The 20,735-nt window shown below is 35.8% G+C and overlaps 1 protein-coding gene across 8 annotated transcripts in view; it reads left to right on the top strand.

Moving 5' to 3' along the window:
- Positions 1-20,735, top strand: part of LOC131670948 (coiled-coil domain-containing protein 93) — a 636,062-nt gene that overhangs the window by 280,596 nt on the left and 334,731 nt on the right. For 7 of the 8 annotated variants that reach the window (XM_058947011.1, XM_058946991.1, XM_058947001.1 and 4 more), the window contains 2 exons: positions 10,551-10,688; positions 10,768-10,977. The exons of the other annotated variant lie outside the window; for it this stretch is intronic. In XM_058947011.1, coding sequence (XP_058802994.1) covers positions 10,551-10,688; positions 10,768-10,977 — 348 coding nt within the window. The remainder of the gene's footprint in view (positions 1-10,550; positions 10,689-10,767; positions 10,978-20,735) is intronic. 8 annotated transcript variants of the gene reach the window in all.

The following is a 20,735-nucleotide window of genomic DNA, read 5'->3' as shown; positions in this document are numbered from 1 at the left end:
TATAAAAGTTGGGTTTTCTACGACGACCATACGTCAGATCATATGTGAGGACAGTTTCATGCATCAGATCTTTCATGAGAATAGAATACGAATCATTTTTATATATTTTTTATGTTGGATCTTGCATGAGAATAGGTTCAAGCATCAGAAATAGAAGGCGAAAACTTTCTACAGGATCTAGCGATGTTTATTACATTAGAACTGATGTAAGAATTTTTAGTAGGGTTGTGATTTAATCAGCAAAGTTCTGTTTTTTGTTGGTTTGACGTTATTGCCGTTGATGTTAAAGGTTTAATGCATTTTTTATAACATATTATTCTTATTTATTGTTTTCATAAAATTAATAATTGCTACATCATAAAAAATAATTTCGTATATTTTAATGTTTTTATATATTCTAAAGTATCAGTTGTCTATTAATTGTTAAAAAACAATGCTTCTCTCGTTTATTTAAAAATTAACACAGTTACGAAAAAAATAATAATACTATTGCCAGAGTCGATCTCCATTACTTGTGATTAAGTTTTAGTCAGCGTATTTTCACGATTCGTTATTGACAAATTTAACAAAAAAATGTTATAAACATTTAAATATTAACAAAATTCCTTAAACATATTACAAATTAAACAGAGCCATAAAAATATTAGTTGCTTGGAGGGCTCAACGATTATACCTGCGCGTGAGCGCCGAGAAAGGTCGGTTGGCCTTTTATTACCGGCTCTTCAAAAAGGTCTTCCGATTAATCTGCAAATCAAAAACTTTTTTATTAACAATTTATTTTTAAATTCACCTTAATCGTTGACTTTTAGACTGAAAAATATACATTTAGGTTTTTTAAAATTGTAATGGGGTGGATTAGCTAGTAAAATAGGAATTTATTAAAGCACAAACTCCCATGATGTAGAGCTAACTGCCGCTCCGTTAAACACGTATGAATATACGTGTATTCGCCTTTACGTTTGATACTTTCGTTTCAGTGTCTTCTTTCCAACAGAGTTGAACTGTCCTTAAGTCACCTGACACTCGATCTATATTAGGTGTGATTGACCTAATGCTTATTCCAACTAATCCCCTAGATGAAATCGGTTTATAATTTAATCCGTAATAGATCCGTTAAACTAATAGGAAACGAAATGATGTAATGCGACGAATAAAATTAATAACGTTTATATCTAATAAATTGCAGTTTTTATGGGCCGAAAGACTAACGCACGCAAATACGATTTTACAGTGATTAACAATAATATGGGGAGAGAGAGAGAGAGAGAGAGAGAGAGAGAGAGAAAGAGAATTCGAAATTCTGCCGCGAAATCTAACGCTCTGCGCGAATACAAAAATAACAGTCGCGATAGACAAAATAGTCTCGCTAGTATTTTGTCGCGCATAAAAAGCGAGGTGCACCTACCCTGCGGTGTACAAATCGACTGTTTCTGCTCCTTAAAAATCAGCTGCGCTGCCTCACTCGCTTTCAAACTGCTGCTACTTTGCTGCCGCTTTATTTGTTGCTACTGTGATACGGCTTCCGTGATACTGCTTTCTATCACTTGTGCACGTCCAAAAATCCCAGGAAAACTTTTATTGGCAAAACAGCGAAACACTGTGCAAAAACTACTTGGCGGTACTCTACCAAGTAACAGCTGAGGCTTAACTGGAAACTTTGAACTCTCGCGCGTCCCCTCTCTCTCTTAGCCGTTCGCTCTAGCGTTGCGAGTGCCACCGAATCGCGAACGGATCGATTAATCGAATCGACTACCGTTGCAAAATACACTTCACGCATAAATTAAAGGAACAAAAAAAATTTCTAATTTTTTTAGCAATTTTCAACAAGCTGTATTACAGTGATAAATTGTCGTACAGGGAATTGAAAAATATAGCTTTTGAAGCTTGAAGACTCTAGATTTCGAATTTTTTGGTAACAAATTGTTCAGTGCACCTGTAGCCATGCAATTTTTGGATAAAGCACAAAAATAAAAATTTTCCAAAATTTTTACTTTATTACTTTACTCTATGGGAATGAAAATTTTTTTTTGAGCTAGACCAATGCATAGGTCGCATAGCCTGTTCATTCAGCTTCAATTTGCTTTTTACGGGAGTCAGATACGATCATTTGTCTTTGAGATATCAAATTATGAATGCATAAGGATTCTTTTTCACTCAACTGCCGATATCTCTAAAACTACTGGTCGCCCAGCGATCGGACAGGGGTTTTCGTTTTCTGCAGAAGATTTCCTATAAAAATCTGTCATGGTTGATTAGTAAAACAAAATTTTTTTTTTTCGTTTTTGAGACAAGCAAGGTTTCTGATTGATTACTGATTTACCGCCGGCACAAGCGTTATCCAAAGCATACCATGTGGAAGTTGCACGGTCGGATTTACGTTTCTTTTGTGCTTACGCACGTGTGTTAGGTTCTTCGGAAAAAATGAGACCCTGTGGTTCGTCAGCTCCACAGTATTTTACGACTCCAAACTCATTTTCTAAAGTGTGTAATGTGCACGTGTTCAGTATCGAGTGTTCCCGCCTCTACTCCTAATTACAGCTTGTAACCTTTGTTGCATATTCGAAATGCAATTTCGGATCATCCATTGAGGGATCTTACGCCAAACTCTTATCAGAGCGTTCTCTAATTCTCCTAAATTATTTAAATGGGGATAATTTTGACGCAATATTATCGGCAGCCCAATATGTCCCAGACGTGCTCTATGGGATTCAGATCAGGACTCATTAAAGAATGCCTCAACAATCTGATGTTGTTCCTCTGAAAGAATTGATGGGTGATATTCGTTGTGTGAGGCCTAGCATTATCTTGCATAAAAATAAATTCTCTCCAGTTTCGTGCTAACGGTAACACGTGAGGTTGCTAGATTCAGTCGATGTAACGCCTAGCATTGAGATTGTCTCGAACAATCACTAAAGTAGTACAAGAATCCCGTGAAATTGCAGCCCAAACCGTCTCCGATCCTCTACCGTAAGCAGCTATGGGAGGAATAAAACGCTGTTGATAATGTTGACCTGTACGACGCCAAGCTCGAGGTCTTCGGTCATTACCATGCAGACAAAACCGAGACTCGTCAGAAAAAAAACGCGAAACCAATTTCTCATTGACCAGTTCACATGGTTGTGAGCGTACTGCAGACGAGCTCTACGATGTGCGATGGTCAATATCAGTCCCCGAGCACCAGTTCAAGCACGGAGTCCAGATTCGCGAAGATGATTTCTTATCGTCGATCGTAAAATATTTCGCGGCTGTCGTTGTTGTTGTTGTTGTTGCCGTTGTTGACCATTCGGAAAGTTTCGAGCGATGACGTTTGCTGGAGCAAAAGGGTCTTGGATACCCTGTCGAGTGATTGCTCGATCATCTCGACGAGTCGTTGCTCGATGTCATCCTTGTCTAGCACGTCGTTGGTATCTATTTGTTTCGCAGAATCGGTTGTACGCACGAGATACAACCGAAGCACTTAAACCGAGTTCTTCACCAATCTGTCGATATCTGTACCCATCCTGAACAAAGGTCACTAGCCGAGTGACTTCTGGGGCAAATAAATGTCGGCTGAGAGGCATTACGGGATAAATTGGAATTTAAAATCAGTAATTTCTTTAAAAATAATGAAAAAAACTGTTGGTTGGTTTTTATTACCAGAAGTCGAAAAGTTTCGAAAAAACTGTTTTGAGTCACGTAATGGCTCTGTAGAAAACGTAAAAAATTTATCGCTCAGAATTTCGCGCAAAGAGTACCATGGGCACCTTCGGGATATCAACTTTCATTCTATTCAATAAAATTTTTTTTAGGAAAAAAAGGTTTGATTGTGTTCATAGCTTCAACGAGGTAAGTCAGAAATGTCCTCTTGATTTTTTATTAATTTTGAAAATTTTGAAAATTTAATTTTCCAAAAAATCAATTAGCGGGAAGTTACAGGGATAGCCTTTAGGATGAGCCGTTTTCCACATTTTTTGTTGCTGATTTTTTCGATATTTTTTAAAGGAAATTTTACGGAATTTTTTTAAGCACGAGAAACATTTTTTTTTTCAAATTATTTTTTGTTTGTTAATGAATCTTCAAATAACTCAAAATTGAGTAAAACGTCGAAAAAAATGAAATTTTGATTCTTAAAAAGATTAAGTCAAGTTTAAGGAACAACAACCTTGTTCCCTTAATTTTTTCAAAATTTCAATCAATCGGTTCAGAAAAACCACTGAACCGATCGATCTTAAAATTGAGGGGGGTCTTTGGGGTACGTTAGACTGTAAAATTTTTTTCTAACCTAAGTTTTTCCCCCAATATTGCCAAAGATGCAGTCGATTAACTAAAAAAAGGAAAATTGGCACTTTTTTGCTCTTTTTTCACGTTAACGTTACAAGTGGACAAAATTTTTTTTTCCAATCAATGATGACAGATTTCTGCAAAAAACGAAACCCTTTGTCCGTTCGCTGAGCGACCAGTAGTTTCAGAGATATCGGCAGTTGAATGAAAAAGAATCCTTTTGCATTCAAAATTCGATATCTCAAAGACAAATGGTCGTATCTGACTCCCGTAAAAAGCAAATTGAAACTAAATGAACAGGCTATCCGACCTATGCATTGGTCTAGCTCAAAAAAATTTTTTCATGCCCTTAGAGTAAAATAATAAGGTAAAAATTTTGGAAATTTTTTTTTGTGCTTTATCCAAGAATTGCACGGCTACAGGTGCTCCGATTTGTAACCAAAAAATTCAAAATCTAGAGTCTTTAAGCTTCAAAAGCTATATTTTTTTATTTTCTGTAAGGGTAATTCTTGGCTATTTCAAACAGTTTAAAACATCAAATCACCAATTTTGTTCAAAGTTGGTAGACTTATTACCTATACAGAGGTTAACATCTGTGCAGAGTTTTAGATCATAATATTGATAAGGGGCCAATTTATTAACTGTTGAAAAAATATTGGACTTTTTTTTATTAATTCAATTTCTCGGAGACTAATAAAGATATGGACATGATTCTTTTTTTAAAAGACGCGGAAAGAGTTTCAATTTTAAAATGTAAATAGTATAACGAATCGTTTGTATATTCGTTATGTCTCTCTCTCCCCAAGAAGCCAGTAACTAATATATTTGATAATCATTATAAATTACCATATTGTTTGAATAGTTACAGCATTACGGACGTCAGCGAACTGGTAAGCGACGCGACTTGCGTACGATAATCGATGTCGACTCGCGGCGCGGACCTCGCGGAGAGACGCTTCCTTGCGAGGAGAGAGAGAGAGTTTCGAAAATTGAGATATTCGGTTTTCGACGATCGACGGGTTAACGTTCCTCGCGCGAGTCGTCAGGAGTATTTTCGACTTCCTTCTGGCGAGCCGAGGCCTACAGCGAACATCCAGCCTTACACGCGCCTACGTACGCTGCATATACCAGAAGAGAGGCGTTATTGCGAGTCAGCCGACCAGCGGAAGCGAATACGCAGCAGAGGCGAGCCCGCTATCGTGTGCCCTCGGTTTGCGGGTTAGAATAGGTGTACAAGCGGCTATACTGTAAGTACCAGATCTAGTACCTGGCTTCTCTCTCTATACCGCTCTCTCCCTTTTTGCGTTAACTAAGCCGCGCGTTTACGCTCGCCTTTTCTTTTGTACACGTTGCGCTGCGGCCACGGTTGGTACCGGCAATTCCTCTCTCTCCGCAAACGTGCTGTCGCTTCCACGTTCGAACGGCGCGCGCCGGTTCGCTGTCGCCAATGTACTATACACAGCTCACAACAGAGCGAGTGCTTGCGCGACCTTAACCGCGTAGCGCGTGCGCAGTTCCGTTCGCTTCACTGTCAAACTATTGCGAGTTTGTTGCATTGCGATTAACATTGTTTATATCGACGCGTTTCGATACTATGTATTCCTTTGTTGCTGATTAAAATTTGTACGCCTCTACTTTTAATTCTATTCGAGTGCTTATTGTCCGCCGACTCCTCGTTCCTTGAATTGCGATTGTCTACGCGACTGTACACGCGCGAATTTCTCTCTTTGGCCGTCGCGCATCTTCACGCGTAGCCTACGACACTCTCCGCGGGCCAAGCTTTCTGACTGAAAAGGAGGCAACTGAGCTGCTGGACCCAGGACACTCGGTGCAGGAGCACCGTGCCGCTCTGGAGAGCAACCTAATTTATTTCCCGCGATTTAGATATTATATAACTGTTCCTGTCCAGACGAAGCTGAGCAGAAACCCTGTTATAATAGTAAAATACCAAATCATTTATTTATGCCATTGTTATAAACAATTTTTTCAAAAAATCGACGATATCTCAAAAAACGATTTTTTTTTTTTAATTTTTGCACCATCGTGTTCCTTGTCATTTTTTACACAAGAAACCGTTGAGAAAATCGAGGGCCCGCTATTAGGATTAAGATAGCATTAAAATGAAACGAACCACGCGCTAGCCGCTCGGCCGCTCGGCCGTCTGTTACTCGTGCGGTTCCAACGTTGCTTGCTGCAATTGCCTTTATCGAATAAATAATTTCATATTCTATGAGTCTATATGTATTTATTTAAATAATATGTAAATTAATTGATTAAATAAGTAATGTAAATGAACTATTTTTTTATACAATCTGATATAATATTTGATAAACATTTGCTCTCTGCGTTTGATCGGACTTGAGACCGGCGCATATTTACGAAGCGGTCGCATTGAAAATTTTTTTTATCGGACCTACACCATAATACTCTTAATAAGTTATTTACAAGTAATTTGTTTGTACCTATTTTCTACCATATATTTTTAAATATACATCATTCTCACGCCCGATCAAACGCACAGAGCAAATGTTTCATTCAATGTTGTTTCAGATTGTACAAAACAATAGTTCATTTATATTACTTATATTACTTTACTTATATTACATTATATTACGTTATGATAAGTAAATAAGTCATTAAATTTAATTTAAATTTAATTACTTATTTAATTAACTAATTTATATATTATTTAAATAAATACATATAGACTGATAGAATATGAAATTATTTATTCGTTAAAGGCATTTTCCGCAACCAACGTTGGAACCGCACGAGTAGCGGATAGCCGAGCGGCCGAGCGGCCAGCGCGCGGGTCATTTCATTTTAGTGCTGTCTCAATCCTAATAGCGGGCACTTGATTTTCTCAACGATTTCTTATGTAGAAAATAACATGGAACGCTATGGTGCAAAAATTAAAAAAAAACTATCGTTTATTCATATATCGTCGATTTTTTTAAATAATTGTTTATAACAATGGCATAAATAAATGATTTGGTATTTTACTATTTACATTTTAACAGTGAAACTCTTTTCGCATCTTTTAAAAAAAGAATCATGTCCATATCTTTATTAGTCTCCGAGAAATCGAATTAATAAAAAAAAGTCCAATATTTTTTCAACAGTTAATAAATTGGCCCCTTATCAATATTTTGATCTAAAACTTTGCACAGATGTTAACCTCTGTATAGGTAACAAGTCTACCAACTTTGAACAAAATTAGTGATTTGATGTTTTAAACTGTTTGAAATAGCTAAGAATTGCTCATAAGACAATTTATCACTGAAATACAGCCCTGTCATCCAATTTTGATGATTGTCACGGCAAGTTTTACACGCTGCGGTAGCGATGGTCGAGTTATAAGGCGCGTGTGGGTACTTGCAGGAATCTAGGCATCGAAGTTGGCAGTTATATTAATACTTTTTATTATAAAGTGACAGAGCTCCAGAGAGATGTCTTTACAAGGCGAGATAAGTCCCTACCACTTCCTTCAGGAATAAGTATATCCTGGAAACCGAGAGAGTCATATAGCTTAATTGTTTATTTAGGTTTGCAGCTGTCTATGTTCTATTTCATTTCTGGTCTATCATGTATTTACCGCGTACAGTTTGTTTGTTTCGGCCTATCTTATGTCTTCTACTTCAGTCGGTCCGCGTGTGCAACGAATACGCGTGTATGACATATGTTCTTAGCTACAGGAGATAACTATATTATTTTATTATTAGTTCGCATGACAGCCCGTTGAAAATTACTAAAAAATTTAGAAATATTTTTTGTTCCTTCAATTTATGCGAGAAGTGTATAAAAATTGGTTAACATTAGCATAGTTTTAATCGAATCTGGTCAGTCGGAAAAGACAGAAAACTGAAAATCTGAGTCAAGGACTCGTTTGCTCGCCGATCGATCTTACTCTTATTCCTACTTCAACTACAAAAACGTTTAGCCCACCTGAGAGTTATCCTACGGTCAGCGAGGTACTAAAAATCCTTATACATCAGACTGGCTTTCTATAAGAGTCTATATTCGTTACTCTTAGCTTCTAGATGATTATGATTATTTGTATTACAAAGCATCATTATCATTTCAACTTCCTCGTAAGCCATAAATATAATATGTATATTTAGATATCACATTATTGATACGCGCGTGGTTGAGATAGCACTTGGTGAAACCGCATCTATAAAGCCCATTCTCGATATAAATAACTATTAATTTACTTTCATTTGACTAGGTGTATATAAGTAATTTCACTGAAGAGTACTAAAATTAGGTTCCGGTTTTCAAATATTCAAATTACGGTTATGCTCTTAATTTAAAAATTTTAATATTTGACTCATCAGAATATATGGTATCTTAAATCTGTTGTCCGTGAATGTATAAAATTCACCTGAATAAATTTCAAAAAAGACATTTAATATTTTTTCAACCGATTTTAAGATTTGTTAGACTGAATAGAGAGTGACACGGATTAACCAATTAATGCCAACAGGATTCTTCGAGAGCTACGTTTGAATAGTTACCATGAAATGAATTCGAACAAAAAAAACTTAGGAATCACTATTCTATTTTCAAAATTATCAAAAAATTATAATATTGCAAATTCAATCTGAAAAAATTTGAGAATATTCCTTCTTTAATTTTAAGAAATTTTTATTGTCAGAAAAATTTTAGTAAAGAATGTAGTTTTCGAAAAAAAAAAATTCATTTCATTCGTTTCAAACCCAAACCCTACTAGAAATTTTTCCTAGACTTTTAACCAACACCACTGAAAAGAGTACTCTTGAAAACGTAGAGAACAGTGGTTTCTATATTGTTTTTGTTCGAATTCCTTGTGTAACAAAACTCAATCCTTTGTTACCAATTCTTTGCGGGGTAAGTGAGGCACTTTCGCTTATGACAATTGAGGGAGAAGAACGAAGGGAGGTTGATAAATAAATCATAGAAAGACAGGAATCAAATCTCACTTACAACCTATTATTATTAATAATTATTCACACTAAACATACGCGCGCATAACATAATCTAAATTACCGACCAACAAACTACAAATAGAACAATAAACTACTTAAGATAATCACAAATGAACATTTCGCCTTTTATCCTAATACCTAATCGCGTACTTAACCTATTACAAACTTACTTAAAAACTACGCGAACTAATACCGGGTAAATTGCCCGGCACGTGGGCGCCTGGACAATTCACCGGTCGCAACTTACATCACTATAAATTAAACTTAGCGCGAACCTTCAGATAGCCGGCACGTGAGTGCCAGGCTATCTCTTTCAACGCGCACCGGTCGTCAAATCAACAGAGAGAGAGAGTGTAGAGAGAAAGAAGAAAAGGAAGGCTTGACCTTTTATCTCCTGTTCCTCGCAACGTCGAGAATCCTGAGCGATGCGCTGCCGCAAGAAGTACTGGGCGTCGTCGCTGGTCAGATCGCTGGTAGCTGCTATCGCTGATCAGGTATCCGCAGGCGACGTTGACTCTCCTAGCAGGTGGGCTGGTTGCAGTGGCGGACAAAGCCGTTGCCGGTAGGGTTGATCTTCCAGCTATCCCAGACTGCACTCTCTGTACTCTAGCAGGGCTGGGCTTGGACTTCTGCACTCTAGTAGGACTAGGCTTCGACTCTCTCTCTCGCACTAATTCTTGCGCTCGTCTTGCAGCCGCTCAGCGGCGCTCGCTCCTCTCTCAACCTTGACCTATTAGTTAGGCGGCACGCGACGCGCCGCTTATCGGTCACGCGTTGCGCGCCTGCCAATCCCTGCATGGGCCTAATACTCTCTCTCTCTCTCTCTTTTTCTTATTCTCTCTCCGCGCTCCTCAACTTTTTCTTGCGCTCAACTGCGCTGGCTCGTCCTTGGCGCTGAAACAAAAAGGCCAAGTGTTAGGCGCATACTTTAATGCGCCTAACGTTGGCCAACACGCCTTGCCGAGTGGAGGAGGGAGAACGCAGACGAGAGACCGGCACATGACCTGCTCTCGTCACACTTGCATGGCAACTATTCAAATGTAGCCTCGAAAAAGTGTTTTGTTAGCGTTAATGAGTTAAAGTAATTTTATATTCTGTTTGTTTTATGAAACATACTATATAGTATATTTCATTCCTCATACACAAGCAACAGTAATATAAGTGTTTCATATTCGAAAGCATTACTAAGCCTGTAAATCAACATTCAGAAAAAAATTGTCCATGAATTAATAAAACATTTTATTGTCTAGCGTAATAAAGTTTTTTATTTGAAATCATTCTTTGAAAATGTTGAACTAATTTATTATAAATCTTACTTTTTAGTGGTTAATAAAGCAATCTATAAAAACACGTGAAGAAATGGCTCAGAATGTGCGTTTATTCGCAATAAATCAGTTTCGTACAAAATATAAATATACTCCATCAATGAGCAAAGTCATTGAGCACATTAAATTAATAAAGGTATTATCACAATTTACTATTCTTTGGCATTATGCGTAATGACGTTATTTATAATAATAATAATAATTATATATTTTAGAAAACTTATAACCCACGCCGATGTTTTAAACAAAAACAGATTATACTACAAGATGAATTTTCAATTGTTCGCAATACAATTCTTGAATACGGAGAAGTTTTACAAATTCCGCAAAGCGCGTTTAATTTATTGCAAGAAATGGAGTGTAATATCTCTTTGCAAGATACAGAAATCACAAAAGAGATAGTAGAACAAACAATTCAAGAAAAGGTAAAATTGATCTTTGCTTGACTATTTAGTTAAAAACTCCGTATTTAAAAATAATAGAATTAAATAAAACATATTTTTTCTGTATTCACAATATCAGTGATATTTTTCGTCTTTTTTCGCATTTACTTTAATGCACGAATATAGATTAGATCTGTTATTGCTTTATTACAATGCCTTATGACAATATTATTTATTAGTTAATAAATATGGAGTTACGTACACTGCCGGCCAAAAGTTTGGAAACAGTGTTGAAAAAATATGTATTCATGAATTAATTAGGAAATTTATTGATTCACTTGTTTGAAACATAGTATAACAACAAAAAATGTATATTTTACAACAAGAAAAAATATATCTAGACAACAAGAAAAAGTGTATCTAGACATAAAAAGAAAAATACAAAAGTCTATAAAGAAAAGGTATTAATATATCAGATTTTTTTTTCATCAAAAAATCCACCCTTGCTTTTGATGACTGCTCTCACCAACCGTGGCATTCTTTCGATAAGTTTGTCCAAAGTTTCCTGTTTCAGAGAAGCCCACGCCTCTCTTAGCTTCTCCCATAAGTCTCCAGCGGATGTTGGACAACATGTTCTTATTTTTCGATCGAGATCTTCCCACAGAAGTTCGATCGGGTTGAGGTCTGGCGATTGCGGCGGCCATGTCATATTTTCCAAGACACCATCAGCTTTTTTTTGCTCTAAATAACTGCGGCAGAGGATCGACGTATGTTTTGGGTCGTTGTCTTGCTGGAAGACAAAACCACGGCCGGGTCCTCTTAATCCAGAGGGAATCGCATGACGAACGAGAATATTTTTATATTGCTCTTTTCTCATTATTCCATCAATTTTCACTAAATCTCCGGTTCCATGGCCAGAAAAACATCCCCACACCATCACTGAGCCACCTCCATGCTTCACAGTAGGCACTATACACTGAGGTGTCATTTTTTCGGACGCACTTCTTCTCACATAAATTCTACATCGAGAGCCAAATATTTCATACTTGGATTCGTCACTCCAGAGCACATTTTTCCATTGATCCATCGTCCAGTTTCGATGCCTTTTAGCCCATTGTAGTCTTTTCTTTTTATTCTCTTTACGTAGTAATGGTTTTTTCACTGCAACACATCCTTTGAGTCCGGCAGCGTTTAATCTTCTTTTTACAGTTGTTAGTGAAACCGGTTTTTCACGACTTCTGTTGATGTCTGCGCATATTTCGGGAGCTGTTAACCGTCTATTCCGTTTACTGGTAACCACTATATGCTTACCTTCGCGAGAAGTAGTTACTTTTGGACGTCCGGTTCGAGGACGATCGTGATGATTACCCGTGTCTTCAAATCTTTTGATCGTTGAATGCACACCTTTCAATGAAATTTTCAATTTTTTGGCAATTTCACGATATGAGATACCTTCATTATGTAATGCCAATACAGCTCCCCTTTTTTCAAGTGGAATTTCTTTACGTTTTCCCATGACTGAGCCGTATAATATAAATATGTAAGCCAAAACTTTTACAAATTCCTAAATAAAAAAAAATATTCGAGACAACTTAAAGACGCTTACAGTTTTGACTCAAATGAGGGAAATCAAATACAAGACTTATAAAAAAACAATACTGACAAACCAAAGTAATATGGATAAAAGTTTAAAGCCAAAAAAGGAAACAAAAGTAGAACATCACAATAAATTTCTCATCGATAATAAACTCTCATATCGTCAATATTATGAAAACAAACGGACTGGCAAAAATTCTAAGTTCATACTACTTTTATCTAAAACCTTAACCCTCAAGTTACCTGGAAAGGCTTGATTCTGTGTCATTATGAGCAAAAAATACTTTTTTCGAGGCAAAACTCCTGGAAAAATACATATTTCGAAATCCGAACGAAGTGTTTCCAAACTTTTGGCCGGCAGTGTAAATACTTATAATTAAAAAATTTTATCAATAAAGTTTTAATTTTTTATTATCTGATGTTCGGTGGCGAAACATTGGCCAATTCCATCTCAGATCATGCAGAGCTCCCCACACACCTGTCACCAAGCTACTCCAAAGTATTTTTTTATTGTTCTAGGTCAAAAATAAGAGGACCCGTATTTTTTCTTTTTTCTCTCAGATGCATAGTTCCGTCAATAATGCAATCGGAAAATGCACTGCTGAAAAGGGAAAATTGAGAAAATTTTTCCAATGAAATTTGGTTTCCTCAATATTTTTTTTATTTTTCGATACAATTAAATAATTTTTATGTCATCTATAGTAGAAACGAAGTTCTTCAAGTCTAATTTATCAAAAATATGAATGTATGCATTTTTCGGGAGAAAATGCATGTTTTCGAAAAAGTGCATCTTGGAGAAAAAATTGTGTATCTCAAAAAGGCCATAATTTTTTGCGCTCAAATTTTTTTTATATATTCTTAGTACCAATACCTTCAAATCCATTCGATCAAAATTTGCTGTTTTATCGTTATATCGCTTAAAAAAATTAAAAAAAAAAGTTTTACATTTTCAAGTCAAACGCGATAAATACATAGGTACAGCGAATGGAAATCAAAGCTGAGAAAGAAAGGGTGACGTTAAATTATCAACATTTGCTGATGCATATAGATTTTGCTGAGAATTGGTCTGTAATTTTGAAAAATCCAGTTCAAGGAAATCATTGGGTGAATAAACAGATTTCAATTTTCACTGCTGTTTGCTACATAGGCGGAATTACAAAGAGTTATACTGTAATTAGTGAAGACTTAAAACATGATTATTCTCATGCTGCGCATCCATGGATTGAAGTGAAAAAAGATGAAAAAAAAAAAGAAAAGTACTCATAAGAAGAAAAACGAAAATGTAAACAAGGGCAAGAAAGTGAAAGTTGTATCTAAAAAAGTGAAGAGAGTTGTAAAAGTAATCAACTCAAACAGAAAAAAATGATCGTGTAATTTTACATTTCTTGCAGACATGATTGAATAAAAGTGAGCTTTTTCTTTGAGTTACATGTTATTGTAGTTCAGTTATTAACCTACATAGTCGCTAACATGAATTCCTGAATGTATTTATCGCGTTTGACTTGAAAATGTAAAACTTTTTTTTTTAATTTTTTTAAGCGATATAACGAAAAAACAGCAAATTTTGATCGAATGGATTTGAAGGTATTGGTACTAAGAATATATAAAAAAAATTTGAGCGCAAAAAATTATGGCCTTTCGAGATACACAATTTTTTCTCCAAGATGCACTTTTTCGAAAACATGCATTTTCTCCCGAAAAATGCATACATTCTGATTTTTGATAAATTAGACTTGAAGAACTTCGTTTCTACTATAGATGACATAAAAATTATTTAATTGTATCGAAAAATAAAAAAAATATTGAGGAAACCAAATTTAATTGGAAAAATTTTCTCAATTTTCCCTTTTCAGCAGTGCATTTTCCGATTGCATTATTGACGGAACTATGCATCTAAGAGAAAAAAGAAAAAATACGGGTCCTCTTATTTTTGACCTAGAACAATAAAAAAATACTTTGGAGTAGCTTGGTGACAGGTGTGTGGGGAGCTCTGCATGATCTGAGATGGAATTGGCCCATTATCGTTCGAAAATTTGAAAAGAAAAGCATTTTTTTTCAAAAGTTAAATCACTTTAAAAATTATAATATAAGTTCTATAAACATTTTAGTTTTTTGGTTGTAATTAACATGTACTTTAGTATAGTATTAGTGGTTTTATTAGTATATTTTTATAAAATTTTCTAATATTTTATATAACTTAATAAAGCCAAAATTACTGTATAATATTTTATCGTAATAATCTATCTATTTATATCTTTTATTGTGTTTATTTATTCGTAGTTATACTTTCGTATAAAGCAAAGTTTAATTAATTTCTCTATTGAGGTATCAGTTAGTTTTTATTTTAAGGTTAGTTACTGATTAATTTTTCAAACATTTAATAATCTACTAAAATCTGCAGTAATCTTTCAATAGCATACATAACATATAGATACTAACTATCACATAACAGCTGATTACATGACTATCTTTTAGTCAATCAGATCACAAATAAACTGGCTTGAGTTTGTCAGATTCTCTTTTTTTATAAGAAGAAACTTAGTCATAAAAACTGTAATAGCGTCGGTGTGCAACGCCGATATATTCACTACTATTACCAATTATTTATAAAGGGGGAAGGCAAGGGAGACGGTGTATCGCTCCAAGCAAAGCAGGAAGGAGAACAGCGGGCAAATGATTTCACACACAACTCGTTGACAAACCGTTTATTACAAATGCACTACCTCGAGTGCCGGCGAAAGTACAAACACTTATTAACAATAACGCGCAAACTTAATCTAAACGAGATGACCGGCACGTTAGCGCCATGTCACCTCGTTAACCGGCTCAAACAATTACTTAAACTACACACTGCCGAAAACTACGCCGGCTCGGAAAAGCCTGGCGTAGCAACGCAAACCGTGAGAATCGCCGAGGAAAGGAAGAGATATATAGAGAGAGAGGAATCGGTGACCTGACCAAATTCGGGTGGACGTCGCTGTTGCTGGCAGCCTTGAAGGTGTCCCACCGGTGGCTAGGCTGGAAAACCCCTAGCTGCTGCGTGGCCGGCGACCTGGCAGAAAAGGCTGTCGGGTGTTGCCTCGATGACAGCTTCTTGCAGGGCAACTGCTGCGTCGTTGGCAAAGGAAGTCCCGTCCGGCCGATCTGCTGAGGAATGCTGACTTCTTCCGGACAAAGGGCAGGCAGCGATGGACACCAACCAGCTCGTACGACTCGTAAGACTGATTGCTGCCGCGCGCGTCGCGTAACTCTCTGTCGCGAGTGCATGAGAGCCGGCTTCTCACGCCTTCTCCCACCACTCGCCTCCTAATCGGCGGCACGCGGCAATGCCGGTCGCGACAAGTGCCGCGCGCCAAGCCCAACTTAGACTATAGTTTTTCTCTCTCTTTCTCTCTCTCTCGCACTCTCAATACTCGAACGCGTCGTCGCGTCCACGGCTTCTCCTTCCACTCTCGTGCGTTGCTGAAAAATAAAAGGGCAGGCATCAGGCACGTGAAAATAACGTGCGCTTGATGCCGGCCGTGCGCCTTTGCCTAAGAAGGAGAGGGAGGCAAGCACACGATGCAGGCCATGACAGGCCTACACCGTCACAAAACTAATAAAATAGATACTTTTACAAATCTTTACCGATTGTATTAGCAAGCTACTTTCTTGATAAGAAATACTTAGCTTTTTATTATTTGCAAAGATATTATTATTACCTATAAGTGAAGAGCATATTTGCTGCAGTACGGTTCGAGTTATTGAAAAAGTCAGACGTGTGATTTCCCGCTGCGCTTGAGGCTCGTGCAACTTGTGTTTCGCCTTATTCCTCATAAAAATTAAGCTATAGTCATAGATACTGTTGAAGGAATAGAAGCCAAAATATACATAAAGGCAATCGCCACCAAAACACTACCGACAAACATTGTTGCTGCATCCAAAATCGCACAAAATTGTTTTTGTTGCTACCTGAACAGCGAGAAATTAATTGATGAGTTAACAAAAGAATCTAACTATGTAATTGATGTTAATGGACACAAATTAAAGATACGATCATACGTCACTAAACCTAAAAGAATAATCTTTTCAAACGTACACCATGCATTCCCCATCAATAAATAACAACTAAATTGAAGGAATTTAATGTCGAGCTAAAATTGAGTATGTGAGTTTTATAAGATTCGGCATTGACAAACCCGGACTTACACAGATAGTGAGTTTTAGAAGGCAACTATTTATAGAACCTGAAGATATAAACAAACTTCCGTCCGAATTTACGATTAACTTTGAAGATACTCTGTTTCATATTTGCGTTTCGATCGATAAGATCACCTGTTTCACGTGTCATCAAGAAGGTCATACTATCAGGTATTGTCCTATAGCGAAGGATACACATATCGGCGAATCTTAGATACGGAAGAATAAAATTGATAGTGCATTCCAACAGAACAGCGAGCAGAACTTGCAAGAAAATCCGGAGCTCGACGATATTTACAATATACAAGACACGTGTGATTTAAGCGTTGAGTCAACAAGTGGTGTGGCATAAAGCCAAAAAAGCGTGCCAACTTTCCAAAGAAACCCATTGTTTCACAAATCCTCTACTTATGAAAAAATACATGCACCCAAAAGATAGTTAACTCAATACACCTTCCGTTTAGTGAGTTATCCTTCAGTAACTCACTACACCTAGTATAACTGAAAATGAAATGAAAAGTCCACAAACATATATAACAAATAAACAAATACCGAAAAAGAAGAAAAGTAATATTAAAAAAGAACCACCACTTGATTTACAAAATCAAATAGAGGCAGCTGTAACTCGAATTGATGAAAGCAAATCATCTACCTTCCCTATCTCATACGAAAAGCTCTATGAATTCCTGGCTGAAACTTACAAATGTAAATATAAAGAGGTGATAAACATTGCAGATAAGTATGTGAATAGTAACCTAGCTTTGATTATAATATTAATTGAAGTTCATAGTCTAATAAATAAAAGAGATATCAAGAGCAGAATCACTCGGATTATTATTTATTTAGGAGCAGAAAAGACGGAAACAGACGACGACGATTCGCTTGCTTCTGAGACGCTGGAAGATTTATCACCACGGCTGGTAAAAATAATAAGTATTCTTCTGTAAGTTTACGAATATGGTTTTGGAATGCTCGTAGTGTCCGTAAAAAAAAGACAAATTGAAAAAAAATTCACGATTACGACATATTAATTTTTGTAGAATCTTGGCGTCAGGTTAAAATACAATTCCAATTTGCTGATTTCAATTCGATAAGATGCAACAGACAAAACAGTTCAGGCGGTGGAATTGCGTATCTAATCAGTAAAAATCGGTATTATAATGTAATTGGAAATATACAATAGGTGAACATAGAAACCGAATTATGTAGTGTTGAAATCACCAACTTGTAATAATTACGTGTTACAAACCTCTCTATATTAATTTAAATGACTTAGAATGGGAAATATTAGTTGGTAACTTTAAAATTAAAGTAAATAGCTTATTTTTAGGTGATTTCAACGCATATAATGAGACATGGAATTGTAGCGGCACAAACGAAAATGGCAAACTTCTGTTTGACCAAATAGATAACTCTAAACTTTATCTGTATAATTCTGATACGTTTACAAGATATGATAAAGTCCCTATAATTAAAACTAATATATATCTCGTTTTTACAACAATGAATATAGCACATAATTTTAATATTACAGTTTCTGATGATCCTCTTAGTTCTGATCACTACCTTATTAATATAAATTACGACACCGAAAAAGAGCGATATTACCGTAAAACTTTCAGAATACAGTCGAAATTGGAATTTGGTTACAGAGATACTTAATAAAAATTATGAATTCCTTTCCAATAAGTACGACGAATTATCCTTATTAAAAAAATATAATCTTTTTATTGATTTAGCAAGGGAAGCGGTTATTAAAAGTTCATTCAAAAAAAATGTAAACTTGAAGCATCATAGAAACCCTGTACCCTGGTGGGATACTGATTGCGATCGTGTAAAGCGACAAAGAAAAGCTGCTTTCAAAAAATGGAAATATTCGGGTAAAATATCAGATTACATAGCATTCAAAAGATCTAGAGCAATGACTAAAAAACTATTCAAGCAAAAAAAAAAGAGACTGCTTTCACAAATTCGCGGAAATCATTAACTATAACGGAAATCTACAATACACACGGAAACTGCTAAGATATTCAAATATAAGTGGATCAAAATAAACTCCTTATCCTGTGATGAATACGATGAAAAAATAGAGATGACCTTAGATAAAATGTGCCCGGTAAGGGTGGAGATCGATTCTAACGAACTACCTGAGACGATCAATAACGCTTTCTTTGATAAGCCATTCAATTACACGGAGTTCAACACAGCTTTGAATTCACAACGTAATAAATCATCAGCGAGGATGGACGGTATCAACTACGAAGTTCTAAATAATCTATCCGTTAAATTTAATTTAATGTTGCTTGACATATTGAATGAACTCTTCGCGAAAGATACATTTCCGTACAGCTGGATCAATACGTACATACGTACACTTTATGGAAAAGCCGAATAGTAATGGATTTAGACCGTTACCTCTAACGTCATGCATTTCTAAATTATTGGAACTCATGGTTTCAAATAGGATGCGATGGTAGATAGAACGTAATAACATATTAACTGATAGTTAGACTGGCTTTAGCAAAGGATTAAAGGATTCTGAATACAGAAAATAATTTAATAGTTTAGGACATCGATTTCTCGCAGGAATGTCTGGCTATCTTATTAAATGCGCACCGGTCGTCGCATCACCAGAGCGAGAGAGTGTAGAGAGAAAGAGAGATTCAGAAAAGAACAAAGAACCTTGACCTTGTTGTTGGGAAATTCTTGGCTATTTCAAACAGTTTAAAACCTCAAATTCAAATCACCAATTTCGTTCAAAGTTGGTAGACTTGTTATCTATACAGAGGTCAACATCTGTGCAGAGTTTTAGATCAAAATATTGATAAGGGGCCGACTTATCAACTGTTGAAAAAATATTGAACTTTTTTTTATTAATTCGATTTCTCGGAGACTAATAAAGATATGGACATGATTCTTTTTTTAAAAGACGCGGAAAGAGTTTCACTTTTAAAATGTATATAATAAAATACCAAATCATTTATTTATGCCATTGTTATAAACAATTTTTTCAAAAAATCGACCATATCTCAAAAAACGATATTTTTTTTTTAATTTTTGCACCATCGTGTTCCTTGTCATTTTTTACACAAGAAACCATTGAGAAAATCGAGTGCCCGCTATTAGGATTAAGATAGCACTAAAATGAAACGAACCACGCGCTAGCCGCTCGGCCGCTCGGCCGTCTGTTACTCGTGCGGTTCCAACGTTGCTTGCTGCAATTGCCTTCTTTAAAGGATAAATAATTTCATATTCTAATAGTTTATATGTATTTATTTAAATAATATATAGATGTATTAATTAAGTAAGTAATGTAAATGAACTATTTTTTTATACAATCTGATATAATTTTGAAATTAAAACATTCGCTCTCTGCGTTTGAGCGGGCTTGAGACCGACGCATATTTAGGATGCGGCCGCATTAAAAATATTTTTTTATCGGACCTACACCATAATATTCTTAATAAGTTGTTTACAAGTAATTTTACAAAAAAAAACCCTTTAAATTATGCGTCTTATTTCAAATTCAGAAGAGTATGAAGTTTATTTTACTTTAATTTCCGTTGTATTGTCATCACTAACTGGAATGAATGCATGCAGTGATTGTGTTCCTTGTATAGTAAGAGCATCTTTTAATTGACTATACATGCTACTTTCAAAAATTTCATATTCTTCTTGACTACAGTAAATAAACGTTATTTTAGGCATAGCTTGCTTCGCCCATTTGTAAAATTCTGCAGAATTACTTATGATTTTACCGAGCAAGCTTTCTCGTCGAGCTAATCTTTTTATACCTCCACCAATTCCATGACATGGACTTTTAACATGATAACTTGCAAAAAAATGCGACTCTGCTCTAAATAGAATAAATGCCGTAATATCGAACTAAGTTTAGAAAATTCATTCTATTTTTATATTGGCTTCCGGCACCATCACTAACATAAATAATTTTTTTATAGTATTTTGAAATGTATTTTTGACGAATTCAATTAAATTTTTTTGATATTTAGCATAAATTCTTTTTC

The sequence above is a fragment of the Phymastichus coffea genome, unplaced genomic scaffold (genome assembly GCF_024137745.1).
Source record: "Phymastichus coffea isolate CEN01 unplaced genomic scaffold, Cenicafe_Pcof_1.1 PCOF00009, whole genome shotgun sequence".
Lineage (NCBI taxonomy): Eukaryota > Metazoa > Arthropoda > Insecta > Hymenoptera > Eulophidae > Phymastichus > Phymastichus coffea.
This window is presented reverse-complemented; position numbering and strand designations above follow the sequence as displayed.